The 27781-nt window shown below is 62.1% G+C and overlaps 1 protein-coding gene across 1 annotated transcript in view; it reads right to left on the reverse strand.

Moving 5' to 3' along the window:
- Nucleotides 1–1357: 1357 nt before the first annotated feature.
- Nucleotides 1358–27781, reverse strand: part of MUC2 (mucin 2, oligomeric mucus/gel-forming) — a gene marked incomplete at its 5' end in the record, with an annotated part of 32871 nt that continues 6447 nt past the window's right edge. The window contains 40 exons of the mRNA XM_082476823.1: nucleotides 1358–1760; nucleotides 1873–1999; nucleotides 2330–2369; nucleotides 2553–2681; nucleotides 3102–3206; nucleotides 3301–3423; nucleotides 3641–3681; nucleotides 3909–4013; nucleotides 4233–4410; nucleotides 4883–4914; nucleotides 5027–5127; nucleotides 5248–5317; nucleotides 5606–5784; nucleotides 6450–6675; nucleotides 6969–7152; nucleotides 7751–7998; nucleotides 8475–8649; nucleotides 8990–9201; nucleotides 9484–9810; nucleotides 10491–10653; nucleotides 11188–11427; nucleotides 11701–12437; nucleotides 14347–14420; nucleotides 15558–15706; nucleotides 19825–19910; nucleotides 20013–20429; nucleotides 21398–21595; nucleotides 21977–22020; nucleotides 22373–22520; nucleotides 23017–23148; nucleotides 23377–23533; nucleotides 23968–24207; nucleotides 24323–24502; nucleotides 24588–24698; nucleotides 25016–25154; nucleotides 25382–25533; nucleotides 25913–26013; nucleotides 26138–26190; nucleotides 26318–26573; nucleotides 26958–27084. Coding sequence (XP_082332949.1) covers nucleotides 1538–1760; nucleotides 1873–1999; nucleotides 2330–2369; nucleotides 2553–2681; nucleotides 3102–3206; nucleotides 3301–3423; nucleotides 3641–3681; nucleotides 3909–4013; nucleotides 4233–4410; nucleotides 4883–4914; nucleotides 5027–5127; nucleotides 5248–5317; nucleotides 5606–5784; nucleotides 6450–6675; nucleotides 6969–7152; nucleotides 7751–7998; nucleotides 8475–8649; nucleotides 8990–9201; nucleotides 9484–9810; nucleotides 10491–10653; nucleotides 11188–11427; nucleotides 11701–12437; nucleotides 14347–14420; nucleotides 15558–15706; nucleotides 19825–19910; nucleotides 20013–20429; nucleotides 21398–21595; nucleotides 21977–22020; nucleotides 22373–22520; nucleotides 23017–23148; nucleotides 23377–23533; nucleotides 23968–24207; nucleotides 24323–24502; nucleotides 24588–24698; nucleotides 25016–25154; nucleotides 25382–25533; nucleotides 25913–26013; nucleotides 26138–26190; nucleotides 26318–26573; nucleotides 26958–27084 — 6729 coding nt within the window. The 3' untranslated portion in view covers nucleotides 1358–1537. The remainder of the gene's footprint in view (nucleotides 1761–1872; nucleotides 2000–2329; nucleotides 2370–2552; nucleotides 2682–3101; nucleotides 3207–3300; nucleotides 3424–3640; nucleotides 3682–3908; nucleotides 4014–4232; nucleotides 4411–4882; nucleotides 4915–5026; nucleotides 5128–5247; nucleotides 5318–5605; nucleotides 5785–6449; nucleotides 6676–6968; nucleotides 7153–7750; nucleotides 7999–8474; nucleotides 8650–8989; nucleotides 9202–9483; nucleotides 9811–10490; nucleotides 10654–11187; nucleotides 11428–11700; nucleotides 12438–14346; nucleotides 14421–15557; nucleotides 15707–19824; nucleotides 19911–20012; nucleotides 20430–21397; nucleotides 21596–21976; nucleotides 22021–22372; nucleotides 22521–23016; nucleotides 23149–23376; nucleotides 23534–23967; nucleotides 24208–24322; nucleotides 24503–24587; nucleotides 24699–25015; nucleotides 25155–25381; nucleotides 25534–25912; nucleotides 26014–26137; nucleotides 26191–26317; nucleotides 26574–26957; nucleotides 27085–27781) is intronic.

The following is a 27781-nucleotide window of genomic DNA, read 5'->3' on the forward strand; positions in this document are numbered from 1 at the left end:
GTGACCGCTTACCGGCAGGGCTGGTTCTGAGGCACCCAGGACCCGACGTGGCCACCAAGCAGGGGTGGGCAACCCCTCTGTCCCCTTAACAAACCTTCTGCTTTAAGAGGGGACTTGGTGGCTCCAAGGCCAGCCCAGGCCAACTGACCACCTAGGAGTCCACGGGCTGGGCCAGGGGCAGTGTGAGCTCCTGAAGTCACCAGGAGCCTGGGATCCAGGATGGTGTTGCTGTGCTGGGGTGCCCTGACCTGGTGTCAGGTGGGGGTCAAGTGGGGGAGGGAGTCAGGTGGCTGAGGGGAGGGCAGTGGCCTCAGCCCCGCTTGGCAGGAGGCAGTGGGTGGAGGGGAGGTAGGGGGCCTGGGTCCGCCCTGTGCAAGCCCGGTTGGGCCCTGGGCAGCTTCATCCAGCACCCATCAGCCAGGTGTACATGTGGCAGACAGGTATCAGGTGTAAATGTGACAGCAGACTGTACCTGGGCCCTGGGGGGAGAGTGCCCTCCCCTTAGGTCTCCAAGGACGCTCACAGGTTGGATTACTACACCTGAGGGTCCTCAGCCCAGGAACCCAGGGCTCCCACTCCCTCACCACCTGGTCAGAGAGAAGCAACTGCTCCCCTCCCAACCTCGTGGGTCTCCACGGCCGCCAGCCTCGCTCTACCGTAAAAGGACCAGAGGGTCCGTTCCCTAGAATTCCCGTTCTGGTATCTCAGCCAGTTCACAAAGCAGCTCCCCAGACACACGTGGGCATGTGGACACATGGACACACACATGCACATAGGGCCGCTTCCCGGCCCGGTGCCCAGAGCCAGCCGGAGGCTCTGCCAGTCTGTCTGGAGGGTCTGGCGGCCCTGCCAGCTGCTTTACAGCAGCCCGGAAGGACCCATAAGGTCACTTTTTGTCATTTTTTGCAGCTGTCCCCATCTGTGGACCAGGACCTTCTCTATTTTCCCCAGGGGGAGGCGCATTTCACACACACATGCAAATGTGTGCACATTCACACGCAGGTCACATATGCAAACACACACTCACATGCACACAAACAGGTGCACATGCAGCGTAATGGCTGTGAAAGGGACTGGGTCCTTTTTCACAAATTTGGGCTCAGAGGGCTTCCTGCGGCGGGGGGGGGGGGGGGGGCCACCTGCATCTTGGTGGCCCAGCCAGGGCTTCATGCACGCCAAGGGCAGGATAGGGCAGAACAGTGCCTTCCGGGGTTTGCCAAAGCCAGGCCAGGCACCTGTGCACTGTGTCCCCCCGATCCTGTGTGCAGAGCCTGGTGGCCGGACCCCACTCGCTCCCCAGGAATCAGCCAGACCTCGGCCGTGCACGGCGGCCCACCCAGACGCCCAGCCTCTACTGAAGCACAGCAGCACGGTGTCTCTGCCTGAGTTTATTTTGGAAAGCAAAGAATCGAACAAAGGCTTGGAAAATAAATATCCGCAGAGAGAAGGTCAGCTTAGGAGGCGAGGAAGCTCAGAGGGTCAGTGGGAGGGGGTGTACGGACAGTGGAGGCGGGGCACGGTGGCCGAGCAGCCCCGCTCACCCCCGCCCCGGGCCCAGGTCCCTGGGGCCAGAGCGCCGGGCCCTGCGCTGGGGGGGCAGCTCGCACACGGTGTCCTGGCACAGACAGCTGTCGATGTGGGTGTAGGTGTGACGGAGCAAGCCCCCGCCCGGGCACTGCAGCATCACCTCCCGCTGGCTGGTGCTCTGCTCCTTGCAGCAGGAGCAGCTGTGGTCCAGGGACTGGGCCTTGGCCGAGTACCTGCAGAGCAGCCGGGGTGAGTGGGTCACCGCCTGCTGGTGTAGACGCAGCCTCCCCGCGCCCCCCCCCCCCCCGCTGTCCCCACCAGGGCCACTCGCGGCCTGAGACTCACATGGCGAAGGTCCCGCAAGACCCGGAGCAATCGTTCATGGTGACCAACTTGGTGCAGCCGTTGTGCGAAATTTCCCTGACGACAGGGACGGTGGAGCAGAAGATCCTGGTCTCATTGCGAGGGAGGCCTGGGAAGAGGGGGCAGAGGCTCGGGAGGTCTCCACCATCCAGGGCCCTCCCACTCCCCCTCACTGCTTCCTCTCCCCTCCCCAAGCACCCCACCTCGGCCGCCCTCAAGCAAGCTGAGCTCTGTCCTGCTTCTCCTCAGGAAGGGATTCAGGCTTCCTGGGCACCCCAGGTGATGCCCTCGAACTCAGCGTCCAGCTGAGAGTGGCACAGAGGGGACAAGATTTCCGGGGCACCATCCCCTTGTGCTCTCCTCCCTTCAAGGGGCCCGGGTGGAACCCACTGCCAGGCCGCCGCGCCCCGTGCCCCAGGAGCCGCCCGCCCGAACTCACATTTCCTGCAGCAGCCATTGGGCATGAGTGTGATGGAGCCCTGGCGGGAAGGAGAAACAGCTGGGACTCGCAGGCCTCCCCCAGCAGTGACAGCCCCCCTCTTGCCACGGGGGCGGAAGCGGCCGTTCCTGCATAAGGGCCTGCAGCAGACCCTCCAGGCTGGAGGCCCAGCCGCTCAGGAACATCGGGGACCCCCAGTCCCAGCAGTGACGGGCCCGCTCACCGGGAGGCAGGTGCTGGGGTCAAAGTCGGGGCAGGTGATGTTGGAGACGGATGAGATGAACTGGCCATGTATCTTCATGCAGCTGAAGAAGGTACAGTTGTTCAGGGGGTCTCTCTTCATGTCCCCGGGCTGTGGGGCAGAGGAGGGTCTGTGTGAGGCCTGGCAGGAGTCCCACCCAGAAAGGCAACTGGAGACACCTGGCAGCTCCCCGACCACCCTGCCAAGTGCAGCCCACAGGCCCACGGCCACCAGGCCGGCGGCACCCAGGAGGGGCCCAGGGACTACCGGCCTGTAGTCCACAGACGGGTCCACATCCTAACAACCCCCGCATCCCACAGAGGTGACCTGATCTGGAAAAGGTGTCTTTCAGAGGGAGCTGAGTTAAAGATCTCAAGGTGAGACCATCCTGGATTACCCAGGGCGTGGGGGAGGGAGAGGGGGCCAAAATCCCATGGCAGGTGTCCTGATAAGAGACAGGATGTGTACAGCCTTGCGGCCCCGGGGGGAGACTCAGCCTTGCCCCGGGCGGGGAAGGACAGGCGTGTGCACCTTCAGGACCAGGTTCTGGCTGCCGGGCCGGTTGATGACGATGATGCACTGGGTCTGCTGGCACTTCTTGCAACACTCGCCGGGGACGTCCACCAGCTCAAAGCCCTGCAGGACACCGGGCGGGTCGGCATCGACAGAGGAAGGGCTGCGCGGGGACGGCGGTGGGCAGGCCGCACCTGTCTGGGCAGGGGCTGCTTACGCGGTTGCAGGAGGTGTTGCAAGGCACGTGGGTGCAGGAGATGGCGTTGAGCTGCGTGGCGTTCTCTCTGTGTTTGGTGCACATGCAGTTCTCGCACTTGGAGGAGAAGACTGGAGAACCGGGCTTCGGGCACAGGGCGGGCGGGTGAGGCGGGGCCTCCAAGGCACCTCCCCTCCTCCAGGGCACCGCCCCCCATCACCGGCAGGGGAGCTGGGTGCCCCGGGTGCCGAGAGCCCCCAGAGCAGGACCCCTCACCGGGCCAGCCAAGAGCCTGTCAAACCCCACGCCCCGAAGCCCCCTGTGCACCCCGCCCCGCTCCCCGCAGCCCGTCAGGGCTCACCTGGTACTCAGCATTCCTGAGAACACACACGCCCTTGGGCACTTGGGAGGAAGAACAGGAACGAAGGTCAGACTGTCCTGCCTGAGCCCACGTGGACGCAGAGCCAGCGGACTGGGCTGGGTGCGTCCACCGGGCAGAACTTGAGCCCCCAGGCAGGAGCCACTTCAGCCCCACCCCCCACCTCCCCATTCCCCCATCACACCGCCGCCCAGCCCCGGCCCGGCTGCCTGGCCTAGACCTCCTTCCTCCCCCACCCCGGCCCACCTACCACATGAGTAGAAGGGGCAGCACCTCCCAGGGACCATCTCGCTCTTCACCTCGAAGCCCAGCGGGCACAGCGGGGGCTTCCCCCTACACAGGCTGGCGTTGCACGCTGAAGACGGGGGAGACGCCCCAGTGAGCACGGCCCCTAGCTGGCCGAGCCCCGACGCCACCCCGCGCAGGGCTGGGTCCCGCAGCAGAGGGACCCGGGGCCTGGACCCCCATGGCCCCACCAATGCCCGCTCTCCTGCGGACACGCCCTGAGGCCCCCACCTCCAGAAACCATGCGGCAGCAGGGCCAGGCCCGCTCCCTGCCCCGCGGGCGCCTTACCGCAGGAGGTGATGTTGCAGCAGGTGTTGGTGGGGTCGACCTCTGTGACAGTGTAGGTGCCGTCCTCCTTGCACTCCACAAAGGGTACCGGGTGGCATGTCTTGGGACTGCAGATGATGCCGCTGCCCCCCTCCAGGCAGACGCAGTCCTTGCAGTCGAACTCGAAGTGCTCCCCAAACTGCAGGGAGGAGGGGGGAACAGGGGGAGAGAGGGCGCCAGTCAGCCCGAGGCAGCACTGCACCGGGCGGCCTGCGGGAAAGCCCGCGCCCTCCCTGCTCTGAACGCACAGGGCAGGTTCTGGGCCAGGACACTCACACCACAACCGAGCCCTGCTCACCAGCGTGTGCACACACAGGCCTGGCGCGTGGCAGACGCGCCACATGTCTCTGTGGGGCTCACACAGCGTGGAGCTAAAGAACCAACCACGTGCAGGAGACACGCTCAACACTGCAGACGCCGCCACAGGTGTAGACAGAGCGTCAAATGGCTAGTGGGTGGGTCCCCCTGCTAGCTCAGCCTTCCAGGGCTTAAATCACTCATCACTCATTATAGCCTCCAAGGGTCCCAGGTTCTCATTCCAGCCCTTCCCACCTCCCAAAATGCAGGGCTCGTGGGAGCGTCCAGTCCCAGCACCCAGGGTGTTGGCCTACCTCTCTGGGCAAGTTGTCGGGCCCCACGCAGCCTAGGAAGGAAGGAGACAGGCCCCATGAGCACAGCCCCGTGAGCACAGCCCCGACACGTGGGAGCTGGCCTCAGCCCCAGGGAGGGGGAGCAGCCTTTGGCAGGCAGCCTACCGCACAGGTCCACGCAGACGTCGAAGCCGGACGCGTAGCTGGTGGTGCCCTTGGGACAGAAGCAGCCTTCCACCAGGCGTGGGCTCTTTGCCTGGGTGTGGCTACGGGGGAGAGCATCGTGAGACGGCGAGGGGACAGACTGGATGACCAGCCCAGACACACTGCCCAGGAGCACGGTCAGAGGGCCAGCCCGCCACCCCGACGCATCCACGGTGACTGACCTGGACTTGCAGGTGGGCTCCTCCACGGGACCACAGGCCCGGTACTCTCGGTGCTCCGGGCACGTCACCACTGTGGGGAGGGGGCAGGAACCGAGGGCCCAGAGTCAGAGGGGGGAAGCCTGTGTCCCCCACCCTACCCCCAAGTGACATCCTGCCCAACCCCTCCCAAACGGGACCCCACCCACCCGCAGGGCCTGAGCGTGGGCTCAGCCCCCCATGCTGTCCCGAGCCACGAGGAGGGGGCCCAGCCCGCCGGGTGCTGAGCAAGGCTGCTCTTCTGGTGGCCGGGCCCCCCACCCCAGTCCGGCTTCCGGCACAGCGCCCAGCAGAGCCCGGGACAGGGCGGGCAGGCACTCACGGCAGGCCCCGCCAGTGTGGCTCCGCCAGTCGACACAGATGCCCTCCTGGGCACAGAGGGCTGCGTAGGTCTGCAGGCTGGCACACTCCAGGCTTGAGTCGGGCACAGTGAAGCTGTCGGATATGCAGGCTTCGTAGTAGTGCTTGGGGGATGCCACAGCGTGGCACGGGGCGAACAAGCTGCGGGTGGGGGGCTGCAGGTCATGGTCTGGCCGGCGCCCCTGCCTCCCTCACACTACCCCCTGCCCAGCACCTCCACCTGGGCTGTCCCCCGGGGCCCGGCTCAGCCTGCACCACCAGACAGGCGCCCGTGGGCTGAGGGTGGGAGCAGAGCGCGGGGCTGGCCTTGGGGTAGGGGGACCAGCGCTGCGGCCCGAGGAGGAGGCGCTGTGCTCGGGCCCCGAGATGGAAGCTTCGTGTCTAAACAGCCACGGGGTGCCAAGATCCCCCCTCCAGCAATGCCAGCAGGGGGCCTCCCAGCCCCGACTCACCCACCTCTGGGGACGAGCTCCCCGGGATGCCAGCTTTGGGAGCGCCCCCTCTCTGTCTAAGCCCAAATACCCCTCCCCAACATCAGTCTTGGATGCGAACTCTGTCCCGGGTCAACTGGTCTACCCAGGATTCACGCTCAGCCGCCCCTGCACCAGCCCAGAAGGCAGGAGAGATGGGGGGAGGTCACAAAGGGTACAGGGACACCTTACGGGCCACTCAGCCCCATGGAAATCAGAAGCCCGAGTCCTGGGTCCCACTGTGGCCTCCTTCTGCCTTCCCAGCCCCAGGCTCAGCCCCTGTGGCCTCTTCTCTGCAGACCAGCGGGGGTGCAGCTGGGCCCAGGGCAGGATCACCTGTCCTTGATGAGCTCGCAGAGTGGAGACGGAGAGCCCGTCCTGGTGGTCGTGCTGCTGCCCACCGACGGCCAGGTGGCCGGTCGCTCGGTGGTGAAGCCCCTGTGGGGACAGGGCGGCTCCGAGGGGTCGTTCACCACCCAGCGGTCAGCCGCAACCTCGCAGCTGGCGACGACCTCCCCGCTGGGCAGCATGCAGTCATCCGAGGTGTTGTTGGTGCACGTGCCTGTGTCGGCGGGAAGGCCACGTGTCCCTGAGCCGAGCCCAGCCATCCAGTAGGCTGGGCAAGCCCCCGGGACCACCCCCCACCTCCCAGCCCAGGACCCTGGTGGCCGGCTGGCCGGGGCCGAGGGCACAGACTAGACTAGGCTCCTATTGGCTTCCCACAGGGGCCAAACCCAGATAAGGCGGTGGGGGCCTGCACAGCGCTGAGAACCACAGCTGCGGGGGCAGGTGCCCACGGCCAGCCGCAGCCCGGACACCCTCCCTGGGGCAGGGCACAGGGGCCGAGAGGCTCACCACACCGGCCCTTCGTGTTGTTGCTGAACCGGTGGTAGGGCAGCCGGATGGAGAAGGAAAGGCTGTCGTAGGAGATGAGGGCGCCCAGCTCAGGGATGTCCACCACGTACTTGATGCCTGACTGGTACACCTGCAGCCCGTACTTCTTATAGGGCAGCGCCACAGCCTGCCTGTTGACCTGCACCTGTGGCCGAGACATCTGGGGTCAGGGAAGGCCAGCAGGGCGGGACGAGCTGTGGCTCCAGAGAGCACCTGGGGTCACCCCACCCCCACCTGTCCTAAGGCTGAGTGCTCAGTGGGGGGGTCTCTGCCCGCCCCACTCTCCCTTCCCCTCTTCCTTTCCATCGCGCTGGGCCAGATCCTTGTCCTGACTCGTCTCAGGGGCAAGGTGGCAGGCCCGCTGTCCTCAGAATCCCCCGGAGACCTGGGGGCCCTCATGCAGGGGGTAGGACTCCCCAGGCCACGGGAACCAACAACCCTATGCAGTGTGTTCAGAGCCCCTCCCCATTCACCCCTGTCCTCAGGGAGGGGGCTTCTGCCACAGAGACCTGTGCCCAGGGTGGGTGGCAGGGGCATGAGAGGGGGAGGTCAAGGGGTCCCTGAACGCCTCCAGAGGGCCAGACACAGAAATGTGTCTGCTGAGCGCCGCCCTGCCCTCTCCAAGCCTGGCTCTGGGGGAGGAAGCCCAGCCTCCCACCGGCTGAGGAAGCCCAGCCTCCCACCGGCTGAGGGAGCCTCCATCAGTGCGCCCCGCCGTGGACACCCCTCCCCAGACAACGCACCTGCACCCTCATGGGCATCGTGCGCACGGTCTTGATCAGCACCTCCTGGGTCTCATGGCGCACGATGAGCGCGCGGGGGCAGGACACTTGGCTGCTGACGTCACAGCGGTAGTTGTCGATGTAGACCCCGAAGTTGTCTATGGTGGGGGTGATCTCCTCCACCAGCACGTACGTGCAGTTGCCCTGGTAGCTGTAGTAGAGCCCATCGAAGGTGGCGTAGTGCGTGTCCCCCCAGCCCGTGCAGTAGCCTGCAGAGGGAGCTGGGGTGAGCCAGTGCCGAGCCATGGGCTGGGGGCTGGGACAGGGACAGGGTCAAGGACAGGGACCAAGGGTCAAGGGTCAGGTGGGAAGGGCAAGCAGACACTGAGGGAAGCCCCGAAGTCTGGTTCCTGGGGCACGTGGGACATCTGGGCCCCAAGAGTGCCCTCCGCACTCAGCCGGCAGCGGCCAGGCCTCGGTTCCAGCTCCGGCTCTGCCCCCCCACCCCCGCCCCAGGCCCCTCGGCGGTGGCCACGCTCCACCAGGCAAACCCCTGCCTCCCCCCGGACCCCTGGCCTGAGATGGGGAATAAGCAGGAGGCGTGAGAAATTGCTCCAAACGTGGGCCTGACTCTCCGTGGGGGCTCAGCCATCAAAGCCATCACGACCCCCTGGGGTCTGCAGCCCCCCCCCCACACACACACAGTGGGGAGCAGGTGGGAGGGTCTCTGCGGCGCCGGGCTTACAGTCGCACTCCCAGTGCCAGCAGCACTTGTCGGGGTCCTCGACGCGCACTGGCATGAGGCCGTTGGAGCAGGTGGGCATGGGTGGGGGGTCGCACTTCACCTCCACGATCTCCACGGTGTTGTTGTACTTGCAGATGGCCATGGTGCAGTTACACAGCCACCAGGCCTCGTTCTCCTGCAGGCGGGGAGGGCACAGGGTCAGCGGCACCAGCCTGGCACCCAGGCTCACACAGGAGGGGTGGCCCCAGGTGAGCATCTAAGAGCCCTGCCCAGGAGGCTGAAGGCGAAGGGCAACCCGCCAGCCACCTCACTACAGCAAGGGGCGCGTGGGAGAGAAGGTAGGAGGGCCGCAGCAGACCCTGAGCCCAGGAAGCTGCCTAAAGCCTTGGCCCGACTGGGGATGTGGGGCATAGGGGCAGGGGCATGACCAGCAGAAAGGTAGCGCCTGGGGCTTTGAATGCCCAGATAGTGGGTGTGTGTGCCCGAGGGGACAAAAGCCACCCACAGACACAGACCTGTCTGGGAGGATCGAAGTCCAGGCATGCAGGGGGCTTGGTGGTGGACGGCACACTGGATGCCATGGATGGCCAGGTGGTGGGTATGGATGGGCTGGGAGTTGGGGAGGGTGTGGATGGGCAGGACCAGTTGAAGATCTCGAGGGTGCACTCCAGCGAGCAGTTCACATAGTAGCAGGTGTCTCCTTGTGTGCTGTTGTACACCAGCTCACCTGCAAGGGGAAAGACCCAGTCCTTACCCCGTCCACACAGGGCTGGCCACCAGAGTACCCAGGTGGGTCCCCACAGAGGCCACGAGAGAGAAGTCCACACCACCCTCACTTCCCCGATTTGTGGTGGCAGCACATGGGGCTGGCCACGGAGACATCCACCCGTGCTGGCATCCAGCTTCCCAAGCAAGCCCCCAGTTTAGACCTTCAACTGACCCCTAGGCACTGGGAAAGCAAAGTCCCGCCAGCCTGCATTGCCTGAGTCAGAATGAAAAGCCTGGGTACCTGGGGCATAATACGTGTCATTCAAATAGCAGCATATCCTCTGGGTGGCGGTGGCGACTGACGTGATGCTCGTGGTGATGTTGGGTGAGGTTAATTGGATCACCGTGGGGGTGGTCACACTGGAGGTCAAGGTGCTGGTGGTCTGTGGCGTGGGTGGCATGGTCGACGAGTGTCCTATTGGTGTGGAAGTTGCCGTGGAAGTCATTGACACAGTCGTGGGAGTGGGTGTGGGTGTGGAAGGGGGCCCTGTGGTGGATGAAGGGGGCCCAGTCGTGGTTCCGTGGGTGGGAGTGGTCTTCGAGGAGGTGGGACCCGAGGTTGGCGAGCCTGTAAGAATGGAGGGTGCAGTGAGGGCTGAGGGCGTCCACCCATCGTAGATGCACAGGCGGCCTGGCGGCAAGTGCGTGTGGGCAGCTCACTCGAGGTACGTGGTACCTGGCATGGGAGGCCTCACATCCATTTCCCCAGCTCTCAGTCTCAGGGTTGGGCAGAGTGTCAGGGCCCACAGTCTATGGTGTATGTAACAGGGAGGCCACGGGGGTGAGGCACCAGTTCCAGGCAGCACCAGAGCCACAGGACAGTGGTCCATCAAGACAGGCTGACCAGCTACCCTCCGAAGCCCCAGGGGGAAAGTGCAGCTGGAAGAGGGGGGACGGGGGGGGGTCTCCCAGGGCACCTGACTGGCAGCCTCTACTCCCCATGAGGCCACACATGCCTCAGTGGTCTCCCCTCAGGATGGCTTTGTCTACGTAGCCCATCATGGCCACAGGCAGCCATGCCCGAGGAAAGACATACTGTGGGGTGAGCAGCTCCCTGAACGCTCAGCAGCAGGACTTGTGGGGCAGGAGAGGCAGGCGAGCCCTCCTGGAGCCTTCTTGGGGAACGCCCTCACTGGGTAGAGTGGGAGCACCTGTCTCAAGTCCCAAGAGCTGTAAAGCTCCTCTGGCGTGAGAAGGAACCGTAAGCACATCACCAATAACCACGCAAGTTCCATGGTCTCTGTGTACCTGGAGGGGTGGTGCCAGGTGTAGGTGGAGAGGGCGTGGTGCCTCCCGTTGTACTGATGGCTGGTTCTGTCGACGCTGGGGTCTGTGGTGTGCTGTATGTCTCCTCAGTTGTTGGGGTGTTGGTCACAAGCGTGGTAGATTCCGTGGAAGAGGGAGAGGTGGACTGTGAGGTTGGAGGGGAGGACGTAGGAAGAGATTGTGATGTGCTGCTGGTAGTGCTAATGTTGGGAGGTGGGGTTGGAGTCTCTGTGGTTGTGGTAGTGGTGGGGGAGGGGGTTTCTGTGGTGGTGGAGGCTGGAGTTGGGGTCTCTGGAGTGGTGGAAGTTGGAGTTCCACTTGAAGTGGTGCTGGGTGTTGTGGTTGGGGTCTCTGGAGTGGTTGGAGTTGGAATCTCTGTTGAGGTTGTGCTGGGAGTCGGAGTTGGAGTTCCAGTTGAAGTGGTGGTGGGTGTTGTGGTTGGGGTCTCTGGAATGGTGGAAGTGGGAGTTCCAGTTGAAGTGGTGCTGGGTGTTGTGGTTGGGGTCTCTGGAGTGGTGGAAGTTGGAGTTCCAGTTGAAGTGGTGCTGGGTGTTGTGGTTGGGGTCTCTGGAGTGGTGGAAGTTGGAGTTCCAGTTGAAGTGGTGCTGGGTGTTGTGGTAGGGGTCTCTGGAGTGGTGGAAGTTGGAGTTCCAGTTGAAGTGGTGCTGGGTATTGTGGTTGGGGTCTCTGGAGTGGTGGAAGTTGGAGTTCCAGTTGAAGTGGTGGTGGGTGTTGTGGTTGGGGTCCCTGGAGTGGTGGAAGTTGGAGTTCCAGTTGAAGTGGTGGTGGGTGTTGTGGTTGGGATCTCTGTAGTGGTCGGGGTTGGAGTCTCTGTTGAGGTTGTGGTGGGGGTGGGAGTTGGAGTCCCAGTTGAAGTGGTGGTGGGTGTTGTGGTTGGGGTCTCTGGAGTGGTGGAAGTTGGAGTTCCAGTTGAAGTGGTGCTGGGTGTTGTGGTTGGGGTCTCTGGAGTGGTGGAAGTTAGAGTTCCAGTTGAAGTGGTGGTGGGTGTTGTGGTTGGGGTCCCTGGAGTGGTGGAAGTTGGAGTTCCAGTTGAAGTGGTGGTGGGTGTTGTGGTTGGGGTCTCTGGAGTGGTGGAAGTTGGAGTTCCTGTTGAAGTGGTGCTGGGTGTTGTGGTTGGGGTCTCTGGAGTGGAGGAAGTTGGAGTTCCAGTTGAAGTGGTGGTGGGTGTTGTGGTTGGGGTCCCTGGAGTGGTGGAAGTTGGAGTTCCAGTTGAAGTGGTGGTGGGTGTTGTGGTTGGGATCTCTGTAGTGGTCGGGGTTGGAGTCTCTGTTGAGGTTGTGGTGGGGGTCGGAGTTGGAGTCCCAGTTGAAGTGGTGGTGGGTGTTGTGGTTGGGGTCTCTGGAGTGGTGGAAGTTGGAGTTCCAGTTGAAGTGGTGCTGGGTGTTGTGGTTGGGGTCTCTGGAGTGGTTGGAGTCTCTGTTGTGGTTGTGCTGGGGGTCAGAGTTGGAGTCCCAGTTGAAGTGGTGGTGGGTGTTGGTGTTAGGGTCTCTGTTGAAGTGGTGGTAGGGGTCGTGGTTGGAGTCTCTGTTGAAGTAGTGGTGGGGGTCGTAGTTGGGGTCTCTGTGGTGGTGGTCGAAGTGCTGGGGACACAGTTAAATGGAATAGCGCAGCAGTAGACATTGATCTCATAGTTGAGGCAGTAAGTTGTGGAGATGGCTCCCCCTGGCTTCTGGTCTTGGTTTTTGCACATGAGCCCAACAGAGGTGTTACACACCACGTTTTGTCCAAGCTCTTGGAGGGGAACGTTGGGAAACATGGTGGCCCTGCAGGAGATGTTGGTTACCCTGCCCAAATTACAGAAGTTCTCAAGGGACTCAACGTCTCCACCTTCTCTGGTAAAGTTTGGTTTTCTAGAATCCTCCCAGCCAGTCCATCGGCAGTGTGGCAAACACTCAGCGGATACTGGCTCTGTGGAGGTTGTCAGTGTGGTGGTGGGCGGGGTGGTGGGGGTGGTGGTGGGTGGGGCGGTGTGTGGGGTGGTGGGGGTGGTGGTGGCTGGGGTTGTGGTGGTGGTGGTGGTGAGTGTGGTGGTGGTGGTGGTGGGTGTTGTGGTTGGGGTCTCTGGAGTGGTTGGAGTTGGAGTCTCTGTTGAGGTTGTGGTGGGGGTCGGCGTTGGAGTCCCAGCTGAAGTGGTGGTGGGTGTTGTGGTTGGGGTCTCTGGAATGGTGGAAGTTGAAGTTCCAGTTGAAGTGGTGCTGGGTGTTGTGGTTGGGGTCTCTGGAGTGGTGGAAGTTGGAGTTCCAGTTGAAGTGGTGCTGGGTGTTGTGGTTGGGGTCTCTGGAGTGGTGGAAGTTGGAGTTCCAGTTGAAGTGGTGCTGGGTGTTGTGGTAGGGGTCTCTGGAGTGGTGGAAGTTGGAGTTCCAGTTGAAGTGGTGCTGGGTGTTGTGGTTGGGGTCTCTGGAGTGGAGGAAGTTGGAGTTCCAGTTGAAGTGGTGGTGGGTGTTGTGGTTGGGGTCCCTGGAGTGGTGGAAGTTGGAGTTCCAGTTGAAGTGGTGGTGGGTGTTGTGGTTGGGATCTCTGTAGTGGTCGGGGTTGGAGTCTCTGTTGAGGTTGTGGTGGGGGTGGGAGTTGGAGTCCCAGTTGAAGTGGTGGTGGGTGTTGTGGTTGGGGTCCCTGGAGTGGTGGAAGTTGGAGTTCCAGTTGAAGTGGTGCTGGGTGTTGTGGTTAGGGTCTCTGGAGTGGTGGAAGTTAGAGTTCCAGTTGAAGTGGTGGTGGGTGTTGTGGTTGGGGTCCCTGGAGTGGTGGAAGTTGGAGTTCCAGTTGAAGTGGTGGTGGGTGTTATGGTTGGGGTCTCTGGAGTGGTGGAAGTTGGAGTTCCAGTTGAAGTGGTGCTGGGTGTTGTGGTTGGGGTCCCTGGAGTGGTGGAAGTTGGAGTTCCAGTTGAAGTGGTGGTGGGTGTTGTGGTTGGGATCTCTGTAGTGGTCGGGGTTGGAGTCTCTGTTGAGGTTGTGGTGGGGGTGGGAGTTGGAGTCCCAGTTGAAGTGGTGGTGGGTGTTGTGGTTGGGGTCTCTGGAGTGGTGGAAGTTGGAGTTCCAGTTGAAGTGGTGCTGGGTGTTGTGGTTGGGGTCTCTGGAGTGGTGGAAGTTAGAGTTCCAGTTGAAGTGGTGGTGGGTGTTGTGGTTGGGGTCCCTGGAGTGGTGGAAGTTGGAGTTCCAGTTGAAGTGCTGGTGGGTGTTATGGTTGGGGTCTCTGGAGTGGTGGAAGTTGGAGTTCCAGTTGAAGTGGTGCTGGGTGTTGTGGTTGGGGTCCCTGGAGTGGTGGAAGTTGGAGTTCCAGTTGAAGTGGTGGTGGGTGTTGTGGTTGGGATCTCTGTAGTGGTCGGGGTTGGAGTCTCTGTTGAGGTTGTGGTGGGGGTGGGAGTTGGAGTTCCAGTTGAAGTGGTGGTGGGTGTTGTGGTTGGGGTCTCTGGAGTGGTGGAAGTTGGAGTTCCAGTTGAAGTGGTGCTGGGTGTTGTGGTTGGGGTCTCTGGAGTGGTGGAAGTTAGAGTTCCAGTTGAAGTGGTGGTGGGTGTTGTGGTTGGGGTCCCTGGAGTGGTGGAAGTTGGAGTTCCAGTTGAAGTGGTGGTGGGTGTTATGGTTGGGGTCTCTGGAGTGGTGGAAGTTGGAGTTCCAGTTGAAGTGGTGCTGGGTGTTGTGGTTGGGGTCCCTGGAGTGGTGGAAGTTGGAATTGAAGTGGTGCTGGGTGTTGTGGTTGGGGTCTCTGGAGTGGTTGGAGTTGGAGTCTCTGTTGAGGTTGTGGTGGGGGTCGGAGTTGGAGTTCCAGTTGAAGTGGTGGTGGGTGTTGTGGTTGGGGTCTCTGGAGTGGTTGGAGTTGGAGCCTCTGTTGAGGTTGTGGTGGGGGTCGGAGTTGGAGTACCAGTTGAAGTGGTGGTGGGTGTTGTGGTTGGGGTCTCTGGAGTGGTGGAAGTTGGAGTTCCAGTTGAAGTGGTGCTGGGTGTTGTGGTTGGGGTCTCTGGAGTGGTGGAAGTTGGAGTTCCAGTTGAAGTGGTGCTGGGTGTTGTGGTTGGGGTCTCTGGAGTGGTGGAAGTTGGAGTTCCAGTTGAAGTGGTGCTGGGTGTTGTGGTTGGGGTCTCTGGAGTGGTGGAAGTTGGAGTTCCAGTTGAAGTGGTGCTGGGTGTTGTGGTTGGGGTCTCTGGAGTGGTGGAAGTTGGAGTTCCAGTTGAAGTGGTGCTGGGTGTTGTGGTTGGGGTCTCTGGAGTGGTGGAAGTTGGAGTTCCAGTTGAAGTGGTGCTGGGTGTTGTGGTTGGGGTCTCTGGAGTGGTGGAAGTTGGAGTTCCAGTTGAAGTGGTGCTGGGTGTTGTGGTTGGGGTCTCTGGAGTGGTGGAAGTTGGAGTTCCAGTTGAAGTGGTGCTGGGTGTTGTGGTTGGGGTCTCTGGAGTGGTTGGAGTTGGAATCTCTGTTGAGGTTGTGCTGGGGGTCAGAGTTGGAGTTCCAGTTGAAGTGGTGCTGGGTGTTGTGGTTGGGGTCTCTGGAGTGGTTGGAGTTGGAATCTCTGTTGAGGTTGTGCTGGGGGTCAGAGTTGGAGTTCCAGTTGAAGTGGTGGTGGGTGTTGTGGTTGGGGTCTCTGGAGTGGTGGAAGTTGGAGTTCCAGTTGAAGTGGTGGTGGGTGTTGTGGTTGGGGTCTCTGTAGTGGTTGGAGTTGGAGTCTCTGTTGAGGTTGTGGTGGGGGTCGGAGTTGGAGTCCCAGTTGAAGTGGTGGTGGGTGTTGTGGTTGGGGTCTCTGTAGTGGTCGGGGTTGGAGTCTCTGTTGAGGTTGTGGTGGGGGTGGGAGTTGGAGTCCCAGTTGAAGTGGTGGTGGGTGTTGTGGTTGGGGTCTCTGGAGTGGTGGAAGTTGGAGTTCCAGTTGAAGTGGTGCTGGGTGTTGTGGTTGGGGTCTGTGGAGTGGTGGAAGTTGGAGTTCCAGTTGAAGTGGTGCTGGGTGTTGTGGTTGGGGTCTCTGGAGTGGTGGAAGTTGGAGTTCCAGTTGAAGTGGTGCTGGGTGTTGTGGTTGGGGTCTCTGGAGTGGTTGGAGTCTCTGTTGTGGTTGTGCTGGGGGTCAGAGTTGGAGTCCCAGTTGAAGTGGTGGTGGGTGTTGGTGTTAGGGTCTCTGTTGAAGTGGTGGTAGGGGTCGTGGTTGGAGTCTCTGTTGAAGTAGTGGTGGGGGTCGTAGTTGGGGTCTCTGTGGTGGTGGTCGAAGTGCTGGGGACACAGTTAAATGGAATAGCGCAGCAGTAGACATTGATCTCATAGTTGAGGCAGTAAGTTGTGGAGATGGCTCCCCCTGGCTTCTGGTCTTGGTTTTTGCACATGAGCCCAACAGAGGTGTTACACACCACGTTTTGTCCAAGCTCTTGGAGGGGAACGTTGGGAAACATGGTGGCCCTGCAGGAGATGTTGGTTACCCTGCCCAAATTACAGAAGTTCTCAAGGGACTCAACGTCTCCACCTTCTCTGGTAAAGTTTGGTTTTCTAGAATCCTCCCAGCCAGTCCATCGGCAGTGTGGCAAACACTCAGCGGATACTGGCTCTGTGGAGGTTGTCAGTGTGGTGGTGGGCGGGGTGGTGGGGGTGGTGGTGGGTGGGGTGCTGTGTGGGGGGGTGGCTGGGGTGGTGGGGGTGGTGGTGGCTGGGGTTCTGGTGGTGGTGGTGGTGGTGAGTGTGGTGGTGGTGGTGGTGGGTGTTGTGGTTGGGGTCTCTGGAGTGGTTGGAGTTGGAGTCTCTGTTGAGGTTGTGGTGGGGGTCGGAGTTGGAGTCCCAGTTGAAGTGGTGGTGGGTGTTGTGGTTGGGGTCTCTGGAGTGGTGGAAGTTGGAGTTCCAGTTGAAGTGGTGGTGGGTGTTGTGGTTGTGGTCTCTGGAGTGGTGGAAGTTGGAGTTCCAGTTGAAGTGGTCCTGGGTGTTGTGGTTGGGGTCTCTGGAGTGGTGGAAGTTGGAGTTCCAGTTGAAGTGGTGGTGGGTGTTGTGGTTGGGGTCTCTGGAGTGGTGGAAGTTGGAGTTCCAGTTGAAGTGGTGCTGGGTGTTGTGGTTGGGGTCTCTGGAGTGATGGAAGTTGGAGTTCCAGTTGAAGTGGTGCTGGGTGTTGTGGTTGGGGTCTCTGGAGTGGTGGAAGTTGGAGTTCCAGTTGAAGTGGTTCTGGGTGTTGTGGTTGGGGTCTCTGGAGTGGTTGGAGTTGGAGTCTCTGTTGAGGTTGTAGTGGGGGTCGGAGTTGGAGTTCCAGTTGAAGTGGTGCTGGGTGTTGTGGTTGGGGTCTCTGGAGTGGTTGGAGTTGGAGTCTCTGTTGAGGTTGTGGTGGGGGTCAGAGTTGGAGTTCCAGTTGAAGTGGTGGTGGGTGTTGTGGTTGGGGTCTCTGTAGTGGTTGGAGTTGGAGTCTCTGTTGAGGTTGTGCTGGGGGTCGGAGTTGGAGTTCCAGTTGAAGTGGTGGTGGGTGTTGTGGTTGGGGTCTCTGGAGTGGTGGAAGTTGGAGTTCCAGTTGAAGTGGTGGTGGGTGTTGTGGTTGGGATCTCTGTAGTGGTCGGGGTTGGAGTCTCTGTTGAGGTTGTGGTGGGGGTGGGAGTTGGAGTCCCAGTTGAAGTGGTGGTGGGTGTTGTGGTTGGGGTCTCTGGAGTGGTGGAAGTTGGAGTTCCAGTTGAAGTGGTGCTGGGTGTTGTGGTTGGGGTCTCTGGAGTGGTGGAAGTTGGAGTTCCAGTTGAAGTGGTGCTGGGTGTTGTGGTTGGGGTCTCTGGAGTGGTGGAAGTTGGAGTCTCTGTTGAGGTTGTGGTGGGGGTCGGAGTTGGAGTTCCAGTTGAAGTGGTGGTGGGTGTTGTGGTTGGGGTCTCTGGAGTGGTGGAAGTTGGAGTTCCAGTTGAAGTGGTGCTGGGTGTTGTGGTTGGGGTCTCTGGAGTGGTGGAAGTTGGAGTTCCAATTGAAGTGGTGCTGGGTGTTGTGGTTGGGGTCTCTGGAGTGGTGGAAGTTGGAGTTCCAGTTGAAGTGGTGCTGGGTGTTGTGGTTGGGGTCCCTGGAGTGGTGGAAGTTGGAGTTCCAGTTGAAGTGGTGCTGGGTGTTGTTGTTGGGGTCTCTGGAGTGGTGGAAGTTGGAGTTCCAGTTGAAGTGGTGCTGGGTGTTGTTGTTGGGGTCTCTGGAGTGGTGGAAGCTGGAGTTCCAGTTGAAGTGGTGCTGGGTGTTGTGGTTGGGGTCTCTGGTGTGGTGGAAGCTGGAGTTCCAGTTGAAGTGGTGCTGGGTGTTGTGGTTGGGGTCTCTGGAGTGGTGGAAGTTGGAGTTCCAGTTGAAGTGGTCCTGGGTGTTGTGGTTGGGGTCTGTGGAGTGGTGGAAGTTGGAGTTCCAGTTGAAGTGGTGCTGGGTGTTGTGGTTGGGGTCTCTGGAGTGGTGGAAGTTGGAGTTCCAGTTGAAGTGGTGCTGGGTGTTGTGGTTGGGGTCTCTGGAGTGGTGGAAGTTGGAGTTCCAGTTGAAGTGGTGCTGGGTGTTGTGGTTGGGGTCTCTGGAGTGGTGGAAGTTGGAGTCTCTGTTGAGGTTGTGGTGGGGGTCGGAGTTGGAGTTCCAGTTGAAGTGGTGGTGGGTGTTGTGGTTGGGGTCTCTGGAGTGGTTGGAGTTGGAGCCTCTGTTGAGGTTGTGGTGGGGGTCGGAGTTGGAGTACCAGTTGAAGTGGTGGTGGGTGTTGTGGTTGGGGTCTCTGGAGTGGTGGAAGTTGGAGTTCCAGTTGAAGTGGTGCTGGGTGTTGTGGTTGGGGTCTCTGGAGTGGTGGAAGCTGGAGTTCCAGTTGAAGTGGTGCTGGGTGTTGTGGTTGGGGTCTCTGGAGTGGTGGAAGTTGGAGTTCCAGTTGAGGTGGTGCTGGGTGTTGTGGTTGGGGTCTCTGGAGTGGTGGAAGTTGGAGTTCCAGTTGAAGTGGTCCTGGGTGTTGTGGTTGGGGTCTGTGGAGTGGTGGAAGTTGGAGTTCCAGTTGAAGTGGTGCTGGGTGTTGTGGTTGGGATCTCTGGAGTGGTGGAAGTTGGAGTTCCAGTTGAAGTGGTGCTGGGTGTTGTGGTTGGGGTCTCTGGAGTGGTGGAAGTTGGAGTTCCAGTTGAAGTGGTGCTGGGTGTTGTGGTTGGGGTCTCTGGAGTGGTGGAAGTTGGAGTTCCAGTTGAAGTGGTGCTGGGTGTTGTGGTTGGGGTCTCTGGAGTGGTGGAAGTTGGAGTTCCAGTTGAAGTGGTGCTGGGTGTTGTGGTTGGGGTCTCTGGAGTGGTGGAAGCTGGAGTTCCAGTTGAAGTGGTGCTGGGTGTTGTGGTTGGGGTCTCTGGAGTGGTGGAAGTTGGAGTTCCAGTTGAAGTGGTGCTGGGTGTTGTGGTTGGGGTCTCTGGAGTGGTGGAAGTTGGAGTTCCAGTTGAAGTGGTGCTGGGTGTTGTGGTTGGGGTCTCTGGAGTGGTGGAAGTTGGAGTTCCAGTTGAAGTGGTGGTGGGTGTTGTGGTTGGGGTCTCTGGAGTGGTGGAAGTTGGAGTTCCAGTTGAAGTGGTGCTGGGTGTTGTGGTTGGGGTCTCTGGAGTGGTGGAAGTTGGAGTTCCAGTTGAAGTGGTGCTGGGTGTTGTGGTTGGGGTCTCTGGAGTGGTGGAAGTTGGAGTTCCAGTTGAAGTGGTGCTGGGTGTTGTTGTTGGGGTCTCTGGAGTGGTGGAAGCTGGAGTTCCAGTTGAAGTTGTGCTGGGTGTTGTGGTTGGGGTCTCTGGAGTGGTGGAAGTTGGAGTTCCAGTTGAAGTGGTGCTGGGTGTTGTGGTTGGGGTCTCTGGAGTGGTGGAAGTTGGAATTCCAGTTGAAGTGGTGCTGGGTGTTGTTGTTGGGGTCTCTGGAGTGGTGGAAGCTGGAGTTCCAGTTGAAGTGGTGCTGGGTGTTGTGGTTGGGGTCTCTGGAGTGGTGGAAGTTGGAGTTCCAGTTGAAGTGGTGCTGGGTGTTGTGGTTGGGGTCTCTGGAGTGGTGGAAGTTGGAATTCCAGTTGAAGTGGTGCTGGGTGTTGTTGTTGGGGTCTGTGGAGTGGTGGAAGCTGGAGTTCCAGTTGAAGTGGTGCTGGGTGTTGTGGTTGGGGTCTCTGGAGTGGTGGAAGTTGGAGTTCCAGTTGAAGTGGTGCTGGGTGTTGTGGTTGGGGTCTCTGGAGTGGTGGAAGTTGGAGTTCCAGTTGAAGTGGTGCTGGGTGTTGTGGTTGGGGTCTCTGGAGTGGTGGAAGTTGGAGTTCCAGTTGAAGTGGTGCTGGGTGTTGTGGTTGGGGTCTCTGGAGTGGTGGAAGTTGGAGTTCCAGTTGAAGTGGTGCTGGGTGTTGTGGTTGGGGTCTCTGGAGTGGTGGAAGTTGGAGTTCCAGTTGAAGTGGTGCTGGGTGTTGTGGTTGGGGTCTCTGGAGTGGTGGAAGTTGGAGTTCCAGTTGAAGTGGTGCTGGGTGTTGTGGTTGGGGTCCCTGGAGTGCTGGAAGTTGGAGTTCCAGTTGAAGTGGTGCTGGGTGTTGTGGTTGGGGTCTCTGGAGTGGTGGAAGTTGGAGTCCCTATTGTGGTGGGGGTGCTGGTGGCTGGGGTTGTGGTTGGGGTGGTGGTGGGTGGGGTGTGTGGGGTGGTGTGTGGGGTGGGGGTGGGGGTGGTGGTGGGTGGGGTAGTTGACGGAGTGGTGGTGGGGATCGTGACCGGGGTCGTGGGACACGCGTCCATCAGCAGGCAACAATAGACTCGTATCTCGTAGTCATAGCAGACTCCAAAAGGTCCGTTTCGAAACTGGTCTTCGTTCTTGCAGATGAACCCGAAGGAGACATTGCACTGAGCCTCCTGGCCCAGCTCCTCCCAGCTGAGGTGGGGCTCTACGGCCACCCTGCACTCGATATCCTTGGGGGCCCTGCAGACACGGCTGAATGTCTCTCGGTCTCCACCATCACTGCCGATCCTGGGGTGGTCGTCGTTGATCCAATCGGACCAGAAGCAGCATAGCCCTAGGCAAGCGAGACCCAGCGTCGGTCAGCCAGGCTGGGGCGCGCCTTTCGGGCGATCAGTGGGACTCGGAGAACCGAGACCCCCGTGACCAGCTCTCCCCATCCTCACCAAAGGGCCCAGTGTTGGCTCTGAGACTTTAAGCTGAGCCCTAACTTCCACCCTCCACTTCTCCCCTCATTCTGCAACTAAAAACCCAAGACCCCCATGCCATGCCAGTGACAGACCCAGGCCTCAGAGCGCCAGCCTAGCACCCCTTCCTCAGCTACTTTCAAATCCTTATGCCGAACAAACAAATAAGGAAAGGGCCACCCAGTCTAGCGAAGAAGTGCGCCGGCAGGGACTTGGTCTGGACTCTTGACCAATGTTTTCACCCTGAGCTGGCCAAGTCCCCTGCACGAGTCCCTGGGCTCAGCAAATCGGGAATCAAGTCACCAAAATACACCATCTTCGGTCCCTGAGCCGGTGGTCCAGCCCACCCAGCCCAGCCCCGTGTCTGGGTCTTGAGGGAGGCGCCCAGCAGCTTTCTGCAGCTCCTCGCCCTGTATCATTGGGAACGCCGTCAACGTGACTTACTCTGAGCTGTTGACGAGGGAGATGACACTGCAGTAAAATGGGGGAAAAAGAGAATGTCATTCTATAGCTTTGAGGTTTCTCAAACCTTTTAATTTTACCGGTTTCTTGTCCCGGTGGCTGTCATACGCCTGGCGGCTCGTTCAGCAGTAGCTGCAATTTCAGCCCGAGCAAACGCACAGGGACTTGAGGGTGTCTCTCTGCCTCCTCTAACCCTTAGGGGCAGTTTCCTGCGGGTCTGGGGAGACGGCCCCGAGTCGCCGTCACTGCGGTCTGGGCTCAGGGATGTGGTCAAGGTGCTGGGAGGCAGGGGGCACTCCCTGAGTTGAGAGGCACGTCAGCACCACTCCCATCTACCTAGAAAGGCCGCCCTGCTGGGATCAGGGCGAGACCTTACCTGTACTGGTGGTCCGAGTGGTGCTTGTGGTGGTGGAGGGCGTGACGGGGGTGACAGAGGTGGTGGTGGCGGGTGTTGAGGGGGACGAGGGTGGTGGGGTGTACACGCAGATGTTGAAGTGCTTCTCCACCATCCCGTTGACGTCACAGATTTCCCAGTAGCAGAAGGGGCTGTCCTCAGTTTTGTTGAGAATCGTCCCTGGGGGGGAAGCCGACGTCAACACGTCAGGAACAAGACAGAGACTCACAAGGCCCCCCTCAGCCTGTCCTAATAAGGGGAAGACTGGTTTCCCCCACCTCCAACCAATGGCAAACCAGCGCCCGTCAGGACTCCCATTCCCAGAATCCTAAGGGGTGCCCATCCGAACACAGAAGCTACATCACAGACGGGGCATCTGCTCCCCATCACGAGAAATACAAACATTTCAGGTGAGCCCTAGGGGCTGCTGCAAATCAGAGGCACATCTGAGCTGGGAGGGCCCCAGGGAAGCCACACGGAAGAAGAGGGGGAGGGGGAGGAGGGAGGGGCAGGATGAGCCCACCACAGCCCAGGAGGACAGGCCAGGGGCGGGCAGCTTACCGTTTTCTGGCCGGCAGACAACTTGCGAGGAGTTGTCACACACGCTGAAAAGCAAGGGCAAGGCTGCAGGCCCGAGGAAATGCTGGCCTCTCCCAGCCGGCCTCTGCCCTCCAGCCCGCGCCTCTGCTACCGGCCCAAAGCCTCAGGGCGCTACCCCAAAGGCTGGGTCCAGGAGCCCCCGCCTGGGTTCCCACTGTGGGCAGAGAGGGGGCGAGGCAAGGGGGGCAGAAGGAAGGAGGGCCCACTTCTCCCCTCCCCCTGGTTCCTGTGTGCGTGCGGCCGTGTGTCCACATGTGTGTACATGAACACCGTGTGCCAGTGTGTGTGCGTGGATGCGGGTGCGTGCGTACGTGTGCGCTGATCTCCCCCGGGCCCCTGCGACGCGAGCTTAGATACCAAGAGTGGCAGATCTGCTCCGTGGGCACAGACGTTCCAGGTGGGTAGTGAATGTCCCCGATGTAGCAACCACATTGGTCCCGTGTGACACACTTCTTCAGGTCCTCGTTGTAGATGGGACTTTCCTTAGGGCACCGGGGGTAGCAGCCTGGTGGGCACAGGGCACTGGGCTTGGACCGGCACAGAGGACCCCACATCCACCAGACCCTACCCATCCTCCTCACCCTGGCAGGTCCTCTTCTCCAGATGTCCTCTGGGAAGGCAGGGGCCTGGACACCCCCCCTTCCTGGGGCCCTGACACTGCCATGTGGCCAAAGGGACAGCCAGGCCCCGGCCAGCCTCCTGGGGGGCACGCCCACCGCTCCCTCCCCAGATCTCTCGCGTGCTCTCAGCTCACAGACGCTGCAGAGGCCTCCCGAGCCCCCACCTCGCCCTCTTCTGCTCTTTCCCCACAGCAGCTTCGCTCCTGACCTCACATGGTCTCCCGACCTTACGTGGCGTGTCACGCTGCCCCTTTCCGCCTCTCTCCTCTAGGGCGGGGGCTCGGCTCAGGCTCCCAGCCCACTGTCTGATGAACGAACTGCAGCGCGACGAGCCTGGCCCACCCTGGAGCGCAGGGTCCCGGGTCCCACAGGGCCCCTCACCCTCCAGGTAGGACACGGAGATGTTGGAGTGGATGCCGCTGACCGTCCTGCACGTCTCGAAGCTGCGGTTCCCGCAGGGCTCGTAATGCCACTGGCACTCGTCCGGGGGGTTGTAGTAGTCACAGAAGATGGCTGGGGGCGGGGGAGGGGGGAGTCAGGCTCGGGGAGGGCCGGGGGCGGGGGGGAGGGGGGGTCAGGCTCGGGGAGGGCCGGGGGTGGGGGGGAGGGGGGGTCAGGCTCGGGGAGGGCCGAGGCCGGGCGGGGGAGGCCGGGCGGGGACCACAAGCACCCCACCCCCCGGTGCAGCAGCCTGCAACCCGCCACACTGGCACCCCAGGCCCAGGACCGGCGGGCACTCACGGCACAGGTCGGGCCTCCTCCAGAACACGCAGGCCCCCTCCTTGGTGCACTCCTGGGCGTAGGCGGCCACGGCAGAGCACAAGCACTCACAGTCTCCGCCCGTGTCGCAGGAGCACGTGTCGTGGACGCAGGCCTCGTAGAAGGGCTTGGGGTCCACCTGGGGGAGGAGCCTCCGTGTGCCCGGTGCCCACACCGCCCTCAGGTGGCCAGGCCTACCCCCCGCGGCCCAAGAAGCTCAGGACCCCGAGGCCGACTCTGCCCCCGGGGACAGGGTACGGTGACCCAGCCCCAGTCCCCCCAGGGCTCCAGTGGGGCTGGCGGGGGAGGTCCCGCGACGGTTGCCCAACCCTGCCCACCCCCCCACCACCGCCGGGAGCTAAGGGCCATCTGGGCCTTAGGGGGTTGTGTCCTTTCTCCCTCCCTGGAAGGGACAGAGGCTGGGGGTCCCACCCGGGGTCTCAGAGGGAAGGCTGGACCTCTGGTCATGTGTCCAAAGGACACAGAAGATGGAGCTGAAGCCGGAGGACAGACGGCACGAGGTCACGCAGCCGGGAGGCGGCCTCTCCCCGGGCCTGCGCACGCCCCGCCCACCTTGCTGTGGCAGACCCCGAAGACTGGGCCCTTGATGATACTGCACTGCTTCTCGGCCCAGGAGCGGCGGTGCGGCTTCAGGGTGCACGGCTCGGGGGTGGTGTTCACGTCCGGACAGGTGGGGGCCGCCTTCCAGCTGTTCCCGAAGTCCAGCCCACCCTCCGCCACCATGTGGTCCCGCGTGGTGAAGTCGTTGCTGGATCGCTGGTCAAAGTTCCCACACAGGCCACACACAGTGCCCTGCGGAGACAAGCCGGCCAGGGGCTTTGCCGGGGGCTCGTGGCGTGGCGGTGGGGGCTGGCTGCTCACGAGCCTGGGAGGCCCAGGTGGGCGCACAGGCAGGGCGGCTGCGCACCTTGTAGGAGGGGGCGAGCTTGATGTAGATGGTGGTCCTCTTGTCCCAGATGACGATGATGCCGACGCTGGCCTCCACCACCAGGTACTGGCCCACTTCCCGCATGGTGTAGGCCACGTGGCGGCCCGCGTCACGCTGTATCACCATGCGGTGTTTGTCCTCCAGCTTTAGCTCCGTCCGCTGTGCCCAGGGGAGAGGCCCCGTCACTGGCCGGGTCTGAGGGTCCCCAAGGGACCGTGCGTGCCCAGGGGCAGGCAGCACTCACCCCTATGAAGATCTTGATGGCCTTGGAGCAGGTGACGCCCGTGGTGCCACAGGGGACCTTCTCGGTGATGATGCTGAAGGACCCCAGTGAGGAGTTCTGGCCACAGTAGTCCTGGGGGCCCGCGGGCACGTGAGCCAGACCGGCCCGGCCATGAGGGTCCTGGGCACCCCACCCCAGCTGGGCCTGGTCAAGCCTCAGCCCCTCATCTGTTGAGAGGGGCCTTAAACCCCCAAACACACATGCCCCTGTGCACCCCCCGCCCCCGAAACCCACGGGAGGGTCATGGAATGGGAGGGCCAAGGAAGGGCTCCCCTCCCACCCCAGACCCCCTCCACTCGGAGCCTCCTAACCGGGCTGGGAGCAGCCCAGGGCCAGCAGGGCAGGAACCACGAAGCAGAGGCAGGCCCTGGCCCTGCCTTCGGCCTCACCTGAACGGCCACGTAGGAGCAGTGTCCGTCGAAGTCATAGTACTTCCCATCGAAGGTGATGTAGTGGCTGTTCCCATAGATGGCACAGGTGCCGTGGCACACGGACTGGGTGCACGCCCAGCGCCCTTTCTGGCAGGTGCTGAGGAGAGCGAGATGGGGGCCTGGAGGGGCTGCAGGGGCCCAGGTCCCCCACCCCTGCTCAGCGTGTACCCCGGCGCTGTGCGGAAAGCCCCCCAGCAGCTCACAGACCACACCTCCAGGCCCTCCTATCCCAGCCCCCACCCAGGCCAGGGCCCTGCAGACCCCAGCCGGCCCCACGGAGGAGACCCCCACGGAGCGCTGGGGGCCGGGGGCCGGGGTGCTCACCAGGTGTTGCAATCCACCCTGATCTTGTCGCCGGGGGAGTACAGATCGTTGTTGTGCACACACGGGCACGCCTCCTCCACCACGCAGCCGCCCCGGCCATCGTCAACCAGCCCCTCGGGGCACACGCAGCCACTGACGCACTCCGTCCGGTACTGGCGGGCGGTTGGAGAGTGGGGTTCGGGGATCAGGTGCCGGGCCCAGGATGGCTGGCCCCTCTTCTGATGCTGCAGACACCCCTTCGTGCTCCGGCCCCCCCACCCTCTGACGCTTGACGTCTCTCCCTGGTCCAGCCTCCGGAGCCCGGCCCTTGGGCTCACCACTGGGCTGGGAGACGGGGGACAGCAGCCTGCCAGGGGCCCCTACACTGGTCCCTGTGCCCTCAGCGGGCTGGGTGGGGACCCACAGGCGGCCACCTCCCCCGAGGAATGGGGAGGGCCAGCGAAGCGCGTGCGTCCAGAGGACCTAGGGCGCAGAGCCTCAGGACCGACCTGCCTGCACCCCCGCCCACAGCGCCGCCCGCCCAGCACGCACATAGCCGGCAGCCAGCGTCTGGCAGCTGACGGGCCTGGGGTTCCGGATGGCCAGCGCCGTCAGGTTGTTGCAGTCGACGTGAATCTTCGGGGCCGTACAGCCTGCGGGGCCGAAGGGGCCACCTCAGCTCGGGTGACGTTGGGTGGGGGGCTCGTGCAGGCAGTGGCGGGGGCGGGGGAGCAGGCTGGGGGGCGGGAGGCCGTGCACGGGGCAGCAGCCACTTACGCTGGCCGAGCAGCTTGACCTGCAGGCAGTGCAGCCTCCCGTTTCGGCAGACGCTGTGAGGGAGAGGCGGCGGGTGAATGGGGCCCGTCGGGGGGCAGGCCCAGTGGCTCTGTGGGACTGCGCAGGGGTGTGGGCCCCCCAGCAGAGCTGGCCCTCCCTCCCCGGCCCCAGGCCACACACCATCGCTCCTCCTGCCTCAGGATGACCTTGCCCGCCTCCAGGTAGAGGCCACTGTGGTAGCAGGAGCACTCGGCCAGGGGCACGCAGCGGCCCTTCTGGTCCAGGAAGGTGTGGTCGGGGCAGCCGCAGCCGTCCACGGGCGCGAAGCCCTTGAGACAGCGGGTGTCAGGCTCGGAGAGCGAGCGGCAGGTCTTCTGGCAGGTGGTCAGGTTGTACAGGAAGACTTGCGACCTGGGGCAGGAGTCCACGTCCTTGTCTGCAGAGCGGAGGGGCCGGCCTGAGGGGCGGGAGGACGGCCCCCAACTCCCTTCCCCGAAAGCCAGCCCCGAGCCCCACCTCTGGCCAGGACACCCACCCAGCCAAGGGGCCAACGAGGGCAGTCACTCCGGGACCACCCTGGCCACACAGGTGCCCCAGCCCCACGCACCTCCCCTTCTGGGCTAACGTATCGTGGCCACAGTTCCAGGCCCCTCCCTGCAAGCAGAGTGGCCCAGCGCTGGTTTCCTGCTGCTTCCTGGCCGAGGAAGCTGGGAGCAATGTCGCGCCCCTGCACCCTCGACCCTCGACGGCCACGGTGAGCTGCCACCTGGGACAGCAGTGACCGGAAGGCCGGCCCAAGCCCAGGACACCTGGCACTCACTGCAGACGCGCTCCCGCCAGCCCCACAGCATGACGCCCTTGATGGCGCAGGCGCGGGCGTAGGAGGACAGGGCCGCGCACATGCAGTCCTCCGTGCTCTGGCAGTTGCACGTGTCGTATTTGCACCTCTGTGGGGGCAAACAGGGCAGTGAGCGGGGAGAGCTGCCTGGGGGACATCACGCCCATGTGAGCACTCAGACACGCAGCACTTACGCACGTGCTCACACCCACCCTTGCACTGGGCGTGTGCACACACCCGGCTATACACACGTGCTGCGCTCACACACCCGGCTATACACACGTGCCGCGCACACACACCCGGCTATACACACGTGCCGCGCTCACACACCCGGCTATACACACGTGCCGCGCACACACACCCGGCTATACACACGTGCCGTGCACACACACCCGGCTATACACACGTGCCGCGCTCACACACCCGGCTATACACACGTGCCGCGCTCACACACCCGGCTATACACACGTGCCGCGCTCACACACCCGGCTATACACACGTGCCGCGCACACACACCCGGCTATACACACGTGCCGCGCACACACACCCGGCTATACACACGTGCCGCGCACACACACCCGGCTATACACACGTGCTGCGCACACACACCCGGCTATACACACGTGCTGCGCTCACACACCCGGCTATACACACGTGCTGCGCACAGACACCCGGCTATACACACGTGCTGCGCTCAGACACCCGGCTATACACACGTGCTGCGCTCACGCACCCGGCTATACACACGTGCTGCGCACACGCACCCGGCTCTACACACGTGCTGTGCACACGCACCCGGCTATACA

This window comes from Balaenoptera physalus, assembly GCF_965194825.1.
Source record: "Balaenoptera physalus genome assembly, chromosome: 10".
Taxonomy (NCBI): domain Eukaryota; kingdom Metazoa; phylum Chordata; class Mammalia; order Artiodactyla; family Balaenopteridae; genus Balaenoptera; species Balaenoptera physalus.